Source organism: Heptranchias perlo, chromosome 3 (assembly GCF_035084215.1).
Source record: "Heptranchias perlo isolate sHepPer1 chromosome 3, sHepPer1.hap1, whole genome shotgun sequence".
NCBI lineage: Eukaryota > Metazoa > Chordata > Chondrichthyes > Hexanchiformes > Hexanchidae > Heptranchias > Heptranchias perlo.
In genome coordinates this window covers 43142836-43162996 of record NC_090327.1, presented here as the reverse complement: position 1 = coordinate 43162996, position 20161 = coordinate 43142836, and the positions used below count along the sequence as shown (strand labels likewise).

Below are 20161 nucleotides of genomic sequence, written 5' to 3'. Positions count from 1 at the left end.
ATTTATATTCTTTGACTGTTTTTACGTTTAAATTATTAGGGTTATATAATATATATATATTTGTTTATATATACAATCCCCACTGCTTAAAACGTCCACATTTAAAACTAGCAGTCACTTATATTGGCCAAAAACCCGATAACCATTAGCTATTTGCATTAATGTCAGTTTCAAAAGTTGCTGGTTATAGTGTCTTATGTGCTCCGATTATTTTGGGTAGAAATAAACGGAATCGATCAGTTTCCATAATCATATGAGTACACATGAAAAACTGATGCATGTGTTTTTAAATATATTTATATTTAATAAAAATAACACTTCATGCACAATAATTCCATCATCCGAAATTTAGTGCCCTAATTAGGTGTTTGGATAGTTTAAATGAATGGTGGGTCCTGCTCCCTGCTCCTCCAGTGATGACTGCGGTCAGTGTAAGGTTGGCGCTGCGGAGCTCAGGGTCCTTGGTCAGGTCTAGGGTCAAGCAGTAAGGAGGCGCGTTCATATAGTAGTTCAGGGAGCCGCGGGTGCTGATGAGCGACAACAACCTTCTTGTTATAATAGCGCGTGCGTGCTCTGGATGGGAATTCCTGATCCTGCCCATAAAATGCAGCACAATTCAAATGCCAGAATAGCGGCAGCAGCAGATAGGAACCAAGAGCAACAGTGAGGGACAAATCAGGAAAAATAACAGAATGAATTTCGGGGGAAGTGATATTTTCCTGGATTCCACAATAAAAACATAGCCACAGTTATATTGGCCATCACATATAACAGATAAATTGTGTTTGCACGAACAGTGGGGACTATATGTGTGTGTGCAGTTTGCTTGCAGGTAATTATCTTACAATTTTATGTGTATTGTTCATATTTACAGTTGTGCCCAGATACCATGACTAGGCTGAATTCTGCTTATATCTTTGGTACCACATATCAGCAAAGAGTGAGTGTGACCAATTTGAATTTATTAATGTTGATGTCAAAGTTTTTATGCTAAATTTCATCTATGGCAAAAGAAACCAGAAGCCTGTTTCACACTGTTCTTCAACATAAAACAGTTAATTGTGTAAGAAAATAAGTATTATTGTACAAGCAGTTAACATTTTCCATCTCAACTTGACATTTCATAATCTGGTTGATTAAAAGAGTAAATTGTTGTAATTTAACTAGAATCTCAAAAATGTGACACATTTGATATGGCAACATGCTCTCCCCTACCACTTATTAGATACATTAAAAATTAAACTTACATCCTCAATTGTACAAATCAGCCACAAAACTGCTGAATAAGTCATTGCACTGTGACACAGCATGTTAGAGCTCCAATATATTGCACCATGGAGCGGTTGTACACAAATTTACAGGAATTTTCAAGTGGAAGCCAAGCATCTCCCCACAGGAAGGGCAGTAAATTGGAGTGAGTTTCCTATTTCCTATTTAGAAATCTGTGCTGACTGGTCCAAGTTAATGCATGTTTCTCCAAGTGCTTAGTAATTTCATCTTGTATCACGGACGCTAGCACTTTACTAACAACTGAATTAAGACTAACTGGCCTGTAATTTCCTTGATTATCACTGTCTCTTTTGAAGGGGAGAGTCACATTTGCCACACCTCAGTCCTCTGGCACAATTTTCCTTTCCACAGGTTTGGAAATTACAGTCAGAGCCACCACGATTTCTTCCCCAGTTTCCTTCACTATCTTTGGATCTAAAGCTTCAAGTCCTAGTGATTTGTCTACCTTAAGCTTGAGTAACCTCTTTAGTACAATTACTCTATAAATAGTAAGCTCCAGTAACTTTTACACACAAAGAAAGAAAGAAGAATTTGCATTCATATAGTGCCTTTCATGACCCCAGGAAGTCCCAAAATACTTTTTAAAAAAGTATACATATTTTTGAGATTTTTAACATGGAGCAGTAAATCCAGGAAAGAAATAGTTTTCTAAAATTGTGTGAATAAGCTCTGCAAGAAAAATGGGAGATTAGTAACCAATGGTCTTAAATAGGATATATTACATAAAAACTATTTGAAAGTTATTGGTGATGAATTGAGGAAACCGGTAAACATGAATTTTGGTTTGTCAGTATAAACAAATGCATTCTGCCAAATCCTGAGGGTAAGTGTACTGGCTAACTTAAAACTTTTTCCTTCCTTAACACCCAGCTTACAACAACTTCAGCTTACATTTCTATAGCATTTATTATGTGTAGAGATATCTCAGAACACTATAGTGAGTAGGCACCGAGCCAAGGGTGTAAAAATGCAGCTGAAAAGGAGAATGTGAAAGAGGTGTTTGAAGACATGCAGAGGGGTGGAAAGGCTGAGAAAAGGAGTTCCAGAGGGTGGGGATGAGGTGGCTGAAGAAGCAACTGCTGATGGTAGAGTGCGAAACAAGAAGTAGGCCAGTGCTGGAGGACTGGAGGGTGCGTGCAGTGATGTGGGGCTGGAAGAATTCATAGAAATTGGGAGCGGTGAAACTGTTGATGGGTTTGAAGGTGAAGACAAGAATCTTAAAGTTGATTCTCTGGGACACAGGAAGTTGGTGGAGCTTGGTAAGTTCAGAAATGATGCAGACCTTAGTGTGGGTGAGAGCACTTGCTGCAGCATTCTGGATGACATGAAGTATATGAAGAGGGAGGCAATGCCAGCTCTTTGAAAGAGCTATCTAATTAGTCCTACACCACTGTGCTTTCCCCATAGCAATGTACATTTTTTCCCTTCAAGTATTTACCCAATTCCCTTTTGAAAGTTACTACTGAATCTGTTTCCACCACCCTTTCAGGCAGTGCATTCTAGATCATAACTACTCACGGCGTAAAATAATGTTTCCTCATGTCGCCTCTGGTTCTTTTGCCAATCACCTTAAATCTATATCCTCTGGTTACTGACTCTTCTGCCACTGGAAACAGTTTTTCCTTATTTGCTCTATTAAAACGGCTCATGATTTTGAACACCTCTGTCAAATCTCCTCTTAACCTCTGCTCTAAGGAGAACAACTCCAGCTTCTCCAATCTATCCACGTAACTGAAGTCCCTCGTCTCTGGTACCATTCTAATAAATCTCATCTGCATCCTCTCTGAGGCCTTGACATCCTTCCTAAAGTGTGGTGTCCAGAATTGAACACAATAGTCCAGCTGAGGCCTAACCAGTGTTTTATAAAGGTTTAGCAGAACTTCTTTGCTTTTGTACTCTATGCTTCTACTAATAAAGCCAAGGATCCCATTTGCTTTTTTAGTAGCCTCCTCAACTTGTCCTGCCACCTTCAAAGATTTGTGTGCATACACTCCCAAGTCTCTCTGTTCCTGCACTCCCTTTAAAATTGTACCATTTAGTTTATATTCCCACTCCTCGTTCTTCCTAATTTGTTTGACTAATTTATTAGAGGTCTTTGAGGAAGTAATGAGCAACGTGGATAAAGGGGATCTTGAGGATGTGGTGTACTTGGATTTCCAGAAGGCTTTTGACAAGGTGCCACATCAAAGGCTACTACACAAAATAAGAGCTCATGGTGTAGGTGGCATGAATAAAGGATTGGTTAGCAAACAGGAAACAGAGAGTAGGCATAAATGGGTCATTTTCAGGTTGGCAAGATGTAACGAGTGGAGTGCCACAGGGATCAATACTTGGGCCTCAACTATTTACAATCTATATCAATGACTTGGATGAAGGGACCGAATGTATGGTTGCTAAATTTGCTGATGACACAAAGGTAGGTAGGAAAGTAAGTTGTGAAGAGGACATTTTGGGGGAAAAATTCGATAGGGACCGTTTTTGGATGCAGGTAGCGTGATATGCTATTACCCCGCAGCCAATGGCCCCTGCGCAGGCAGGATGCAAGTTTCAATCCACCCGAGGACTTACCTGCCATCAGCCTTCCTTTCCATGCACGTGGAATCAATGCAATTCACATTTTCCACCACCAGAGGGAGCTCAATCTCTTAAAGGGAAGATGTTTCTTAGAAATCTCTTAAAGGTAGCTGGTACCTATTATTTGCTGAAAATAACAGTTTACTGTCTGCACGGAGTCTGAACGGAGATCAGACGTCGCACACGTAAAACACAGATGCAGGTCCCATCCCTATGTTTACACACTGATGAGTTATGTTAAAACATTGAATAAAGGTTGCGCACTACTAAATCCCACATCCTCCAATCTGCACACCAGACTTCACCAATCTGCCGATCTGAGTTGGTACCAGGCCTACGAGAGTGCATGCACCAAGTTTCTCTGTTGATGCACTAGAGACCTTAGATGCAATAGGTGGACAGAAGGAGGGACGTCCTATATCCGGGGGGTGGGGTGGGGGTGGCAGGGTTGCAAGAGGCCCTCCAGACATATACTCAAAAGGCAGTGGGAGGCATTGGGGGACGAAGTCAATGCCAGGCACACAGCATCATGAACATGGATGCAGTGCAGGAAGAAGTTCAGTGCTTTGACATGAGTGGTCAAGGTGAGTGAGGTCAACTGTCAAGTGGCGTCTCTACAAACTGCACCAGGCACTACACCCCCCATCCCCCACATACCAATAAACTCTTTTCATCAGTACTCAACTCTTCCAATCGGATGCTTCCTCTCACCCTTACACATTACCACTGTTTCAAGCCGCCCACTCACAACTCACAGACCACACACACTGGCAGCTATTCAACCATGACAGGCACATCACCCAGACACACGTCCTGCTTTTTTGCAGGAGAAGGTGGCACATATCAAGAGGCAGCAAGTGGCAGTGGCATTTAGCCCGTTGAGTCTGTTCCGCCGTTCAATGAGATCATGGTGTACCTGTGACCTAACTCCATATACTAGTCTTAGCCCCATATCCCTTAATACCCTCGGTTCACAGAAATCTATAAATCTCAGCTTTAACATTCACAAGTAAACTAGCATCAACTGCCGTCTACAGAAGAGCATTCCAAACGTCTCCCATCCTTTGCATGTAGAAGCATTTCCTAACTTCACTCCTGCACACCCTGGTTCTATATGTTAGGCTATGTCCCCGCGTCCTAGTATTGCAGTCTAGGAGACCTCCAAAAACAGTTACAAATGTCTTGGCAGCCAGAAGCAATAATCCAGCCACTAACCTGTAAATCCTGCATGGTCCCTTTAAATAGCGCTGGTGGGGAGTCCTTCAGGCATTCTAAGACACATTCAGATGATTGGGGTTAAAACTGTGTGTTGAGTTGAGCGTCAAGTCCCAAAATGGTGTCTATCACTTTAAATCAGCGTTGCACACTGATTGAAGCCATTTTCTCCCTACTTTACATGATTCCAGCATTCGTTATCTGCGCCTGTGCTAACTCCTATAGCAAGACGCCATCTTGGATGTTGGAGAGGCCATGCAGCGCGGAAGCAACGGGCGCTACGCTGCCCAATTTAGCGCCCAAGGAGTCTGCAAAGGGATACAGATAGGTTAAGTGAGTGGGCAAAAATTTGGCAGATGGAGTATAATGTGGGAAAATGTGAACTTGTCCACTTTGGCAGGAGGAATAGAAAAGCAGTATATTATTTAAAAGGAGTGAGATTGCAGAACTCTCAAGTACAGAGGGATCTGGGTGTCCTAGTACATGAATCACAAAAAGTTAGTATGCAGATACAGCAAATGATTAGGAAGGCAAATGGAATGTTGTCATTTATTGCAAGGGGAATGGAATATAAAAGTAGAGATGTTTTGCTACAGTTGTACAGAGCATTGGTGAGACCACATCTAGAATACTGTGTGCAGTTTTGGTCTCCTTATTTAAGAAAAGGACATCATTGCTTTAGAGGCAGTACAGAGAAGGTTCACTCGACTGATTCCTGGGATGAGGGGGTTATCTTATGAGGAAAGGTTGGACAAGTTGGGCCTGTATACACTGGAGTTTAGAAGAATGAGAGGTGATCTTATTGAAACATATAAGATCCTGAGGGGACCAGAAGAGGTAGATGATGAGGGGATGTTTCCCCATGTGGGAGAGACTAGAACTAGGGGCCACCGTTTAAAAATAAGGGGTCTCCCATTTAAGACGGAGATGAGGAGAAATTTTTTCTCTCAGAGGATCTGTGGAACTCCCCCAGAGAGCGGTGGAGGCAGGGTCATTGAATGTTTTTAAGACTGAGTTAGATAGATTCCTGATTAACAAAGAAGTCAAAGGTTATAGTAGGTAGACGGGAAAGTAGGGTTGAGGTCACAATTGGATCAGCCATGATCTTATCAAATGGCAGAGCAGGCTCGAGGAGCCGAATAGCCAACTCCTGTTCTTAATTCATATGTTCGTACGTATGTTCCTACCAAAATGTATCACTTCGCACTTCTCTGCATTAAATTTCATCTGTCTTTTCTGTCTTCCCATTTCACCAGTCTGTCTATGTCCTCCTGAAGTCTGTTACTTTCCTCCACATTGTTTACTACACTTTTGAGTTTCGTGTCATCTGCAAACTTTGAAATTATACCCTGTAAACCCAAGTCTTTATATATCAAAAAGAGCAGTGGTCCTAATACCGACCCCTGGGGAACACCACTGTATACTTCCCTCCAGTCTGAAAAACAACCGTTCACCACTACTCTCTGCTTTCTGTCCCTTAGCCAATTTTGTATCCATGCTGCCACTGTGCCATTAATCCCATGGGCTTTAATTTTCTAACAAGACTATTATCTGGTACTTTATCAGATGTCTTTTGAAAGTCCATATAACGCACTACCCTCTCCGTTACTTCATCAAAGAGCTCAATCAAGTTAGTCAAACACAATTTGCCTTTAACAAATCTGTGCTGACTTTCATTTATTAGCCCATACTTTTCCAAGTATCCCACCACTGACGTTAGATTGACTCGCCTGTAATTGCTGGGTTTACCCCCTCCCCTGTTTTGAACTGGGGTGTAACATTTACAATCCTCCAGTCCTCTGGCACCGCCCCCATATCTGAGGAAGATTGTAAGGTTGTGGTCAGATCCTCCGCAATTTCCACCCTTACTTCCCTCAGTAACCGAGGATGAATCCCACCTGGATCGGGTGACTTTTCTACTTTAAGTACTGCCAATCATTTTATCTATTTTTATTCTATCCAATATTGCTAATACCTCCTCCTTTACTGCTCCATTGGCAACATCCTCTTCCCTAGTGAAGACCGATGCGAAGTATTCATTTAATACCTCAGCCATACCCTCTGCCTCCACAAGAAGATCTTTTCTGTCCCTAATCGGCCCTACCCTTCCTTTGACTACCCTTTTACTATTTATGTGTTTACAAAAGACTTTTGGGTTCCCTTTTATGTTAGCTTCTAATCTAATTTTATACAAGTCTTTGCCCTTCTTATTCCCTTTTTTAGATCTCTTCTGTACTTTCTGTATTCAGCTGGGTTCTCTACTGTATTATGAACCTTACATTTGTCATAAGCCTCCTTTTTCTGTTTAATTTCATCTCTATATATTCAGTCATCCAGGGAGGTCTAGTTTTGGATGCCCTTCCTTTCCCCCTCGTGGGAATGTGTCTACTCTGTACCCAAACCATCTCCTCCTTGAAGGGCTTCCATTGTTCAATTACTGTTTTGCCTACCAATTTATGATTCCAATCCACCTGGGCAAGATCCCTTTTTAACTCACTGAAATTAGCCCTCCTCCAGTTAAATATTTTTATGCTTGATTGTTCCATGTCCTTTTCCATAACTATTCTAAATCTAATGATATTATGATCACTGTTCCCCAAATGTTCCCCCACTGAAACATGCTCCACTTGCCCCACTTCATTTCCCAGAACTAACTCCAGCACTGCTTCCTTCTTTGTTGGGCTGGAAACACACTGATCCAGAAAATTCTCTTGTACACATTTCTGGAATTCCACCCCCTCTTTGCCCCTTACACTGTTACTATCCCAGTCCATATTGGGATAATTGAAGTCCCCCATTGTCACTACTTTATACTTCTTGCATCTTTCTGTAATTTGCCTGCACGTTTGCTCTGCTAACTCCTTCCCACTATTTGGTGGCCTATAGTACACACCCAGTAGCATATTAGCTCCTCTATTGTTCCTTAATTCTAACCAAATAGATTCTGTCTTTGACCCCTCAACTACGTCATCCCTTTCCGGTGCTATAATAGTTTCTTTGATCAATACTGCCAACCCCCTCCTTTCTTTCTTTCCTTCCCTATCTTTCCTGAATACTTTGTGGCAAGGAATATTAAGTACCCAATCCTTCCCTTGTTTGAGCCTGGTCTGTTATTGCCATTATATCATTGTCCTATGTGGCAACTTGTGCCTGCAGCTCACCAACCTTATTTACCACGGCTACGTGCGTTTGCACACATGTACTCCAAACTCATCGTAGACTGCCTCACATTTGCCCCCTCTCTGATCCCTCCTATATCTGAACTATTCTTTACTCGAGTAGAAGTGGGAAGTTGGCAAGAAGATCATCAAAGAAATCCAGTCATAAGGTGGTAAACATACGTATTGGGGCATTGGCGGGCAGTGTTGTGCAGGCGAAAGATAAAAGTCTTGTTGACAAATCAGATGTGGGGGAGGAAGTTGAACTTGGGGGTCAAATATGTGCCAAGTTCCGTACCACTGGATTAAACTCTTGAAATGGATGCTATTAAATAAACTCAAGCGTTATAATTCCATGTTACAATTTTTTTGCCTTCTGAAACAAGTTTCTATACATTGCATCCATTTTTTACTTTATTTTCTTTCTTGGACAGTGTACACTTCCTGTTTCCAAGCTTTTATCTAAATATGGTGACGTTCACTTTTATGACGTTTACATGTTTTACAAAGGAAAAAATGGTGAGGACAAACTGTGGGCTATTGCAGTTCGTAATTTAAACCTTCAATATAATGGAGAATTCGTAAACCAAGGTAAACATTATATTGCTGTATAGCCAATTCATGTTGAATTACCCAGGTTTAATGTGCAAACTCTTATGATTAAGCTAATGCAAAAACAAATGTTTAATAGTTGAGAGTCCAGTAGGACAAATCTCTTCTGAGGCAAGCATCAAAAAATATTGGTTCTATTTGTGAGACACTTTTGAATTTTGGAGGAAAAATTCCCTTAAATACATGCTGTTTCTAACTGTGCAACTAAAGTAACTGAGAATTCTGTTTTCTCAGCTGACATTTTAATAATAGAGATTACTCATCCATTTGTTACATTCTTAAAAGCTTTATTGCGATATAACCCACTATTGTTTAAATAGGAAGATAGGAACAGGAGTAAGCTGTTTAGCCCTTTGAGCCTGTTTTGCCATTCTATTAGATGATGGCTGATCTGTTTCATTTCATTGAAACTGCTCCTGAAAGTAACCTCAAAGTGTGCTTGTTTTGATAATTCTAAAGTAATAAACTGCTCACATCTTATTTGTGGATTATCTGATCATACTTAATTTGGCTGTATACACAAAGGAGAAATACATAAGGTATGTGAATAAAAATGTGAACAAAAATGTTCAGATGTTAGGATCATAGAAAATTACAGCACAGAAGGGCCGTTCGGCCCATCGTGTCTGTGCCGGCTGAAAAAGAGCTATCATGCCTAATCCCACTTTCCAGCATTTGCTCCGTCACCTTGTAGGTTATGGCACTTCAAGTGCTCATCCAAGTACTTTTTTAATGAGTTGAGAGTTTTTAGCTCTACCACCCTTTCAGGCAGTGAGTTCCAGCCCCCACCACCCTCTGGGTGAAAACATTTCTCCTCAGCTCCACTCTAATCCTTCTACCAATTACTTCAAATCTATGCCCCCTGATTATTGACCCCTCTGCTAAGGGAAATAGGTCCTTCCTATCCACTCTATCTAGGCCCCTCATAATTTTATACACATGTTAACCTTAGGCAACCTCTCTTAATGAGGTGGGTTTCAGTTAAGTTTATAATTTCCTACACTTGGAAGGATTTTAACAAATGAATCATGGTATTAATTTCCTAAATTTAAGTTGTGTTTTCTTTTAAATTTCAATGGCATAAAATCAAAAAACAATATTTTCTGCCATCATTTAAAAAAGAGCCCAAATTGTGTGGGACCATACACTTTAACCTTTGGCATAGGAATTACTAATAGAATAAATCTTGATATCTTCTGTTGTCTGTAACTGATTATACTTGCTGTTGCCAAGTGTTGAATCAACTTGGATAGTATTTATCACTTGCGTTGTAGGTTAACTCAGGCATGGAGGTCAGTGCATCTGATCTGTGCGTTCTTGATTTTCTGATGATTAATTTTAATGACCAGAAAATTGGGAGTACCACAAATTGGAGGTGTTGACCTCCATGTCCAATTCTCTGACCCACTCTCCTATCGAGTAATGTTCTGTACCAGGAGCAGAGCCTCACAAAATCTACCCTAATATGTTCAACTGCAGAACAATTCTATTTTAAAAGAAAACATAGGCAGCCATGTCGGAATGCATATATGACAGAATGGTATTATCCAGGTTAGCACCCTTTATAACTCATTTAAGCCGTGTAGATTTTTTGAGGGTCTATGGTCTGCAGCCAGTATAATTTAACAGTGTGAAAAGTGGGAGTTGGCTCACGGAAGCCGGTCCCATGGAATCAGAAATAATACAATGTCAGTATAAAAGTGGGTTACATGAATCATAAAGAGCAAGAGGATAACTAAGAAAATAGTAGGGCCTATTAGAGACCAAAAAGGGAACCTATGCGTGGAGGCGGAAGATGTGGGTACGGTTCTTAATGAAAACATTGCGCCTGTCTTCACAAAAGAGGGGGACGATGCAGAGATGGTAATTAAGGAGGAGGAATGTGAAATATTGGATGGGATAAACATAATGAGAGAGGAAGTATTAAGGGGATTAATATCTTTGAAAGTAGATAAATCACCAGGCACGGATGAAATGTATCCCAGACTGTTAAGAGAAGCAAGGGAGGAAATAACGGAGGCTCTAACCATCATTTCCAATCTTCTCTGGCTACAGGTGTGGTGCCAAAGGATTGGAGGACTGTTAACATTGTACCGTTGTTTAAAAAGGGAGAAAGAGATAGACCGAGTAATTATAGGCCAGTTAATCGAACCTCGGTGGTGGGCAGATTATTGGAATCAATTCTGAGGGACAGTATAAATCATCATTTAGAAAGGCACAGGTTAATCAAGAACAGTCAGCATGGATTTCTTAAGAGAAGGTCGTGTGTGACTAACATGATTGAATTTATTGAGCAGGTAAAAAGGAGGGTCGATGTGGTAACGTTTTTGATGTAGTGTACATGGATTTTAGCAAGGCTTTTGACAAGGTTGCACATAGCAGACTGGTCAGAAAAGTAAAAGCCCATGGGATCCAAAATTGGCTCAGTGGCAGGAAGCTAAGGGTAATGGTTGACGGGTGTTTTTGCGACTGGAAGGCTGTTTCCCGTGGGGTCCCGCAAGGCTCGGTACTAGGTCCCTTGCTTTTGTAGTATATATTAATGATTTGGACTTGAATGTGGGGGGCTTGATCAACAAGTTTGTAGATGATACAAAAATTGGCAGTGTGATTGATAATGAGGAGGAAAGCTATAGTCTGCAGGAAGATATCAATGGACTAGTCAGGTAGGCAGGAAAGTGGCAAATGGAATTCAATCCAGAGAAGTGTGAGGTAATGCATTTGGGGAGGGCAAACAAGGCAAGGAAGTACACAATAAATGGGAGGATACTGAGAGGTGTAGAGGAAAAAAGGGACCTTGGAGTGCATGTCCATAGATCCCTGAAGGTAGCAGGACAGGTAGATAAGGTGGTTAAAAAGGTATACGGAATACTTTCCTTTATTAGCTGAGGCATAGTTTATAAGAGCGGGGTAGTTATGCTAGAACATTGAATGCAGGAGTTGGGATGTCTTGTTGAAGTTGTACAGGGCATTGGTGAGGCCACACTTGGAATACCGTGTACAGTTCTGGTCACCCTATTTTAGAAAGGATATTATTAAACTAGAAAGAGTGCAGAAAAGATTTACTAGGATGCTACCGGGACTTGATGGTTTGACTTATAGGGAGAGGTTAGATAGACTGGGACTTTTTTCCCTGGAGAGTAGGAGGTTAAGGGGTGATCTTATAGAAGTCTATAAAATAATGAGGGGCCTAGATAAGGTCGATAGTCAAAATCTTTTCCCAAAGGTAGGGGAGTCTATAACGAGGGGGCATAGATTTAAGGTGAGAGGGGAGAGATACAAAAGGGTCCAGAGGGGCAATTTTTTCACTCAAAGGGTGGTGAGTGTCTGGAACGAGCTGCCAGAGGCAGTAGTAGAGACGGGTACAATTTTGTCTTTTAAAAAGCATTTGGACAGTTACATGGGTAAGATGGGTATAGAGGGATATGGGCCAAGTGCAGGAAATTGGGACTAGCTTAGTGGTATAAACTGGGCGACATGGACATGTTGGGCCGAAGGGCCTGTTTCCATGTTGTAACTTCTATGATTCTATGTATAAAACATTGGTTAGGCCACAGCTTGTGTACTGCGTACAGTTATGGTCACCACATTACAGGAAAGATGTGATTGCACTAGAGAGGGTTCAGAGGAGATTTATGAGGATGTTGCCAGGGCTGGAGAATTTTAGTTATGAGAAAAGATTGGACAGGCTGGGGTTGTTTTCTTTGGAACAAAGGAGGCTGAGGGGAGATTTATTTGGGTATATAAAATTATGACAGGACTAGATAGAGTGGATAGGGAAGACCTATTTCCCTTAGCAGAGGTGTCAGCAACCAGGGGACGTGGATTTAAAGTAATTAGTAGAAGGATTAGATGGGCGCTGAGGAGAAATCTTTTCACCCAGAGGGTGGTGGGGGTCTGGAATTCACTGCCTGAAAGGGTGGTAGAGGCAGAAACCCTCAACTCATTTAAAAAGTACTTGGATGAGCACTTAAAGTGCCATAACCTATAGGGCCACGGACCAAGTGCTGGAAAGTGGAATTAAGCTGGATAGCTCTTCTTTGCCCGGCACGGACACGATGGGCCGAATGGCCTCCTTCTGTGCCATAACTTTCTATGATCTCTGATCTCAGTCATGCCATTATGGGGAAGTGTAATACAAAAGCCAGCCCCTTCTCACAGGAAAGAGCAAAAACTGTAGGGTCAACCCCACCAGACTAATGCCAGAGACCTCCTAGTGGAGAGTTATACATTGCAATTAGAAGAATTCTAGAAACAGCAAGTGTCCAGCCTGTGCACTCACTCAGAAATGTACAGCAGGAGAAGAATCCAACAGACGGAAGGAAAGAAAAAACTAGTTTGAATAAGCAACTTTAGAAGAACTCACAAAAACTGGTCATTTTATATAATTTTGAAAGTGAAAATAAAAGCCTCTAGCTGGGATTTTCTGCATCAGCGTTCCTGGGACCTGCTGCGAATGCTTATCGGGAAATTGCACAAACCCCAATCTCTAATTTTACAACCATTCATTTCAATGGTCAGAAAGTCACAGGCTGAGGGTGCACAATTTCCTGATAAGTGCTCCATGTGTACCAGGAACGCTAAAGTCCTCGTGTTTGATTTCGACCTCATGTTGTTAAAGCATTAATTCATTTTTTTAAATCACAGGTAATAGAATAAATAATTGGTATTTAACCAGACGTATTTTCTTGGTGGATACTTTAAGTGGTCGTGAAATCAACCTGGAGAACCAGCCAAAAGTGATTAGAGTTGCTAGCCACATAAAAATCAGGTGAGAAAGAGCTTTGGTATGAGTACAGACAGTAAGTACAATTTCAAGTTATTAATTTGTTGCAAGTATGAAGCCTTTACCCTTTTCAGTTTTTCCATCGAGTTGATCATATTTCTTAATAGCAAAGAATATAGGATAGGTTTTCTTCTATGGTTCCTGAGGTTTGATGCTCCTGTCATTGAAGGGGATCCTGCAATTTTCCAGCCCTGAATCGCCCGAGTGTACTGCTGGCACAGACCCACCCCCTGGCTGGGCCTATACCTGAACACTGTGAAAGGAAATCAGAAGGCAGCTACAGCCCTTTCACGCCTGAGGTTTTGCTCCCGGCTGCCTACATGAGGCCTTCTTCGGGTTCCCAACCCTCCCAGAATGATCAGGAGTTTCCCAGAATCGGGGGTTCTTCCCCCAAGCACTGCCTCCAGCAGTCCAGGGGATCAGCGATTTTAAATTTCCCGCTGCAATATGTGGCCCCCCTACGCTCCGTGATGTCACGTCTGCTGTTAGAGAAGCCTCCGGCTCAGTGACATCACCAGACCACCGCCACAGAGAGCAGCGACCACGTGGAGCGCAGTTGGGAGGGGGCTGGAGAGTCTGGAATCGGGAGGGCTCGGCAACGGCAGGGAGTTTCGGCATTCGGGGGCAGTCTCGACAATCGGGGGGAACTCTTAAATGGAGGTCTCTGAAATGTGGGGCTTCCTCGGTTTCCCCTCTTCCCCACCCTCCGTTTCCCCTCTTCCCCACCCTCCGTTTCCCCTCTTCCCCACCCTCCGTTTCCCCTCTTCCCCTCCCTCCGTTTCCCCTCCCTCCGTTTCCCCTCCCTCCGTTTCCCCTCCCTCCGTTTCCCCTCCCTCCGTTTCCCCTCCCTCCGTTTCCCCTCCCTCCGTTTCCCCACCCTCCGTTTCCCCACCCTCCGTTTCCCCACCCTCCGTTTCCCCACCCTCCGTTTCCCCACCCTCCGTTTCCCCACCCTCCGTTTCCCCACCCTCCGTTTCCCCTCTTCCCCACCCTCCGTTTCCCCTCTTCCCCACCCTCCGTTTCCCCTCTTCCCCACCCTCCGTTTCCCCTCTTCCCCACCCTCCGTTTCCCCTCTTCCCCACCCTCCGTTTCCCCTCTTCCCCACCCTCCGTTTCCCCTCTTCCCCACCCTCCGTTTCCCCTCTTCCCCACCCTCCGTTTCCCCTCTTCCCCACCCTCCGTTTCCCCTCTTCCCCACCCTCCGTTTCCCCTCTTCCCCACCCTCCGTTTCCCCTCTTCCCCACCCTCCGTTTCCCCTCTACGCCTGCTCATGGGTGGCTTTCCAGTTCTTGGAACATGTCGCAGAATAGCTGCTAGTGTGAAACCACAAGCAAAAATAGTTAACTACAGGGGACCCAACCTTTACAAGGTAAATGCAATAACATTTGTAGAAGTCATGTGACTGAATGTCACGTGACATTGTGTCACGTGATCAGACATCACATGGTCAGATGTCATGTGGTCAGCGTGTCACGTGATCAAACCTCCAACCAGAGTTGACAGCCCTAGGCCTTCTGTCAGCTATTGATGAGCAGTAATCTAAAGGCCCTGAGGCCCAAAAGTTATCCTGGGAGGAGGAGGTGGTAAAGTTCCACTAACCTTAAAAATGTAGCCCTGCTATTCAAGAAAGGAGGGAGAGAGAAAACAGGGAACTACAGGCCAGTTAGTCTGACATCAGTCGTCAGGAAAATGATGGAATCCATCATTAAGGAAGTAGTAACAGGGCACTTAGAACATCATAATATGATTAGGCAGAGTCAACATGGTTTTATGAAAGGGAAATCATGTTTGACAAACCTATTAGAGTTTTTTGAGGATGTAACTAGCAGGGTAGACAAAGGGGAACCAGTGGATGTAGTATATTTGGATTTTGAAAAGGCATTTGATAAGGTGCCACATAAAAGGTTGTTACACAAGATAAGGGCTCTTGGGGTTGGAGGTAATATATTAGCATGGATAGAGGATTGGTTAATGGACAGTAAACAGAGAGTAGGAATAAACAGGTCATTTTCAGGTTGGCAGGCTGTAACTAGTGGGGTGCCGCAAGGATCGGTGTTTGGGCCTTAGCTATTCACAATCTATATTAATGACGTAGATGAAGGAACCGAGTCATGTATTCAAGTTTGTTGATGATACAAAGCTGGGTGGGAAAGTAAGCTGTGAGGAGGACACAAAGAGTCTTCACAGGGACATAGACAGGTTAAGTGAGTGGACAAGAAGGTGGCAAATGGAGTATAATGCAGGGTTATTCACTTTGGTAGGAAGAATAGAAAAACAATATTTTTTAAATGGTGAGAAACTATTAAATGTTGGTGTTCAGAGAGATTTGGGTGTCCTTGTACATGAAACACAGAAAGTTAACATGCAGGTACAGCAAGCAATTAGGAAGGCAATTGGTTGGCCTTTATTGCAAGGGGGTTGGAATACAAGAGTAAGGAAGTCTTGCTACAGTTGTACAGAGTTTTGGTGAGACCACAACTGGAGTGCTGTGTACAGTTTTGGTCTCCTTATCTAAGGAAGGATACACTTGCCTTAGAGACAGTGCAACGAAGGTTCACTAGATTGATTCCTGGGATGAGAGTGTTCTCCTATGAGGAGAGGTTGAGTAGAATGGGTCTATATTCTCTGGAGTTTAGAAGAAAAAGAGGTGATCTCGTTGAAACACTTAAAATTCTTAGAGGGCCTAACAGGGTAGATGCTGGAGAGTCTAGAACAAGGGGTATAGTCTCAGGATAAGGGGTCGGCCATTTAGGACTGAGATGAGGAGGAATTTCTTCACTCGGAGGATGAAGAATCTTTGGAATTCTCTATCCCAGGGGGCTGTGGATGCTCAGTCGTTGAGTATATTCAAGACTGAGATCGATAGATTTTTGGACTCTAAGGGAATTAAGGGATATGGGGATCGGCCGGGAAAGTGCAGTTGAAGTCGAAGGTCAGGTATGATCTTATTGAATGGCGGAGCAGGCTTGAGGGGCCGTATGGCCTACTCCTGCTCCTATTTCTTATGTTCTTACCAGCTAAATCTTCAACCTGCCTCCAGGACCATAGCAGACACTCCAGTCTGCAGAGGTCTGAGGCAGGCCCTTACTCCAGCTTTTGTTAGGTGTTCCTGTACTGCAGCATGCAATGGATGTATGATAGAAAAACTAAGGTGGGAGGCCAGGATCGCCCTTTTTCATCATTACAATGGGAACTGTAGGCCTTTACTTATTTCAGGCATTGGCCCCCTAAAATACCTTGGGAACACCCAGGTAGGACACAAATGGGGCAAAGACTTAATAGAATGGGATTCTAACCCTTTATCCCTCTTCACTGTTTCTGGGGAATACAGATTTGCCAGCGGCAGTAAAGAGGAAAATCTATCCATAATCCCTTTCCATCAAGAACCAAACTAAAACTTATTGTTTATTTTACATTCCTCTTATTATAAAAACCACATTGCACTGTTCTGTAAACTTAAAAATGTTTTTCCTAATTTTCCACATAATGCAATCAGCTGCAATGCAGTCTAGGGACATAGGGACTGAAATTCAGCTCAAGGCACGTCAGCATTGCAGGGGCATTCCATGTTTCCGGCACGGTAAGGCAACCATCCCTGTTTTCCAAAGTCCCATCATTTGAATATGGGTCTTGTGTTGCTAGTACAGAGTGCATCACGCACTGAGAGACCAGGTAGAGAGGGCAGAAATTCAGGGGAGGAGTTCAAATCTGCTGAGGAAGCTTCTTACAGCTTGCCTGCACTTCTTGTCTTCTGAAAATTATACATTTCTGCTTGTATCATAGCATCATAATAGGTACAGCACAGGAGGAGGCAATTCGGCCCATCATGCCTGTGCCGGCTCTTTGAAAGAGCAATCCCATTAGTCCTATTCCCCAGCTCTTTCCCCATAGCCCTGTAAATTTTTTCCCTTTAAGTATTCATCCAATTCCCTTTTGAAAGTTACTATTGAATCTTTTTCCACCATCCTTTCAGGCAGTGCATTTCAGATCATTCATTGTACTGCTGAGTTTTATACAAGAGGGGCCAGGGGACTGTCAGTTCCTAGGGAGAATAGAGGGCCGTTTCCTTTTCTGACAGAGCCTTAGAGATTATCCTAAGGGAGGTGATGGCACAGACAGGTTGCCGTATTTGGCTGTAAGTTTCAGCCTCCTCAGAACGCAGCAGTCACGGCTGCCTGCTAATCATACCAAAAGATCAGCAACTTGGGGGGAGAATTTTAACCCCCCCCCGCCACATCGGCAAATGCAAAACCCGACCTCAACCCTCCATGAACGCGCCTGCTTTCATTTTAACCACGGCAGGCTTGGGGGCGTCCGAGTAACCCGCTCTGGATAATATGTAAATGAGGCTCTGTTCCTGATATTTTTGCAGCTATTTAAATTTAACACTGGCCGGCCAGGTTTCCCATGGCTCAGGAAACTCAGCAGCTAAAGGGAGGCGGGAGCTGCCGGATCAAGCAGGTAAGTGCTTTTTTAGAGCACTGCATATGGGCCAGCAGGAGCAGGAGTGCTTTCCCCGGCCTCTCAAGCAAACCTTCTGCCATGATCGGTCGACCCCCTCCCTCCAAACCCGCAATCTCTCCCGGTCCCCCCCCAAACCCGAATGCCGGTCCGACCCCCCGCACCAACCCGCAATCTCTCCTTGGCTCCCCTCTCTTCTGGTTGCCGGTCCGACCCCCACCAACTCGCCATCTCTCCCAGTTAAATTCGTCATATACGACAGGGCCTCCACGTTGCCAGCATTTTCAGGTTTCCCCCCTGCAAACACCCACCCCCACCTCCCCATAAATATAGGAACCTTGATGTCCAGTCGACTTTTGATGATATTTGTTGTGTTAATCAATAACACGTAACAGGAGCACCTTGTGAAAGTTGTCATCCCACTTGATTTTTAAAGCTCATCTGGAAAATATTTGTGAGAAGGTAAAAGCGAGGACCAGCATCGTTCAAAAACTCTTGGGCACAACATGTGTCGAAGAGTGACTCTAGCACTGATATACTCAACTGCTAATTATTGCACACCAGTCTGGGCTGGCAGGTCACATACTAAATCTCTGGACACACAGTTTAATGCCGTGATGAGAATCATAACAGGAACACTAAAATCAATACCCATTCAATAGGGGCCCACTATGGCATATGTACCCCCACCTAAAATCCGAGAGAGACACATCCAGCTCGTGAGTACAGTTGAACCATAGCCAACCTGAATGTAACAATTCATAAGGACCTCTAGAACCTTCCGAAGTCATGCCTGAAATATTGCAAGCCTTTTTGGGATCAGTCTAATGCTCCTATAGCATCCACATTTAATCCAGAGGCTCACTGTAAAGAGTCCTGAGACAATGCTGATGTTCCAAACAAAGACCTGATTGCTGACCCCACAAAAAAACTCCCAGGCTTCGACCTACCGCAGAAACAATGATCCATATTGAACCATTTGAGAATATTGCATGGCAAATGTAGTAATTTCTTACATCTCTGGAAGATGAGAGACAATGGACAATTTGACTGCGGACATCAGTTCCAAACTATGGATAATATTGTAAATCAGTGCCCCCTTCGACTGTTTGCTGATGGTATTTCAGACTTACACCTAACCACTCCTGAAGCTACCGACTGCTCACCAATCTGGACTTAGTTATTTGAATGTTGCTAAACATGTCTCTTGCCATTGACATGTGCAGTTTCTGCAGTAAATCCTAACTGGTACCAAGTCCCGTTCACCCATCACCCCTGTGCTCGCTGACCTACAATGGGTGCCAGTTCAGCAACGCCTCGATTTTAAAATTCTCATCCTTATGTTCAAATCCCTCCATGCCCTCACCCCTCCCTATACTGTAACCTTCTCCAGCCCTACGTATCCCTGATTTTCATCACTCCACCATTGGCAGCTATGCCTTCAGCTGCCTAGACCCTAAACTCTGGAATTCACTCCCTAAACCTCTCCATTATTTTACCTCTCTCTCTTCCTTTTAAGAAGCTCCTTAAAACCTATCTCTTTGACCAAGCTTTTGATCACCTGTCCGAATATTTCTTTATGTGGCTCGGTGTCAAATTTTGTCTGATAATGCTCCTGTGAAGCGCCCGGGGCTGTTTTTACTACTTTAAAGGTTCTATATAAATGCAAGTTGTTGTTGTAAAGAGGCTGAATGTCAAGAGGAGGTGGTTACACTCTCTCTTGTTGGAGATGGTCACTGTATGGGAGGGTGGAAATCTAACAGATCCCCCCCCACCAGTCATTTGCAAGCTGCAAAAAATACATGTTCCTGAATTCATGTTCTGGGAAACAAGGGTAAAGATTTTGGACATTGAGTCAAACTCCATTTTATTCATTTGACCCAATGTCCAAAATCTTTACACAAGACTTCCCCTTTTCATATGTAAAAAGAAAGTCATATTGGAATTTTTTTTAACTTGATTTAGTTTCAGTTGTCTTTTCAAACTCAAACTTCATACCAATGCCATTTTGGATCATACCATACCCTGTTTATCTTGAGCAGACCATCCTCAGTTGACTTAAACACTAT

At 43.2% G+C, this 20161-nt stretch overlaps 1 protein-coding gene across 1 annotated transcript in view; it reads left to right on the top strand.

Moving 5' to 3' along the window:
- Positions 1-20161, top strand: part of tmem67 (transmembrane protein 67) — a 219944-nt gene that overhangs the window by 90924 nt on the left and 108859 nt on the right. The window contains exons 11-13 of the mRNA XM_067979343.1: positions 875-940; positions 8672-8828; positions 13494-13617. Coding sequence (XP_067835444.1) covers positions 875-940; positions 8672-8828; positions 13494-13617 — 347 coding nt within the window. The remainder of the gene's footprint in view (positions 1-874; positions 941-8671; positions 8829-13493; positions 13618-20161) is intronic.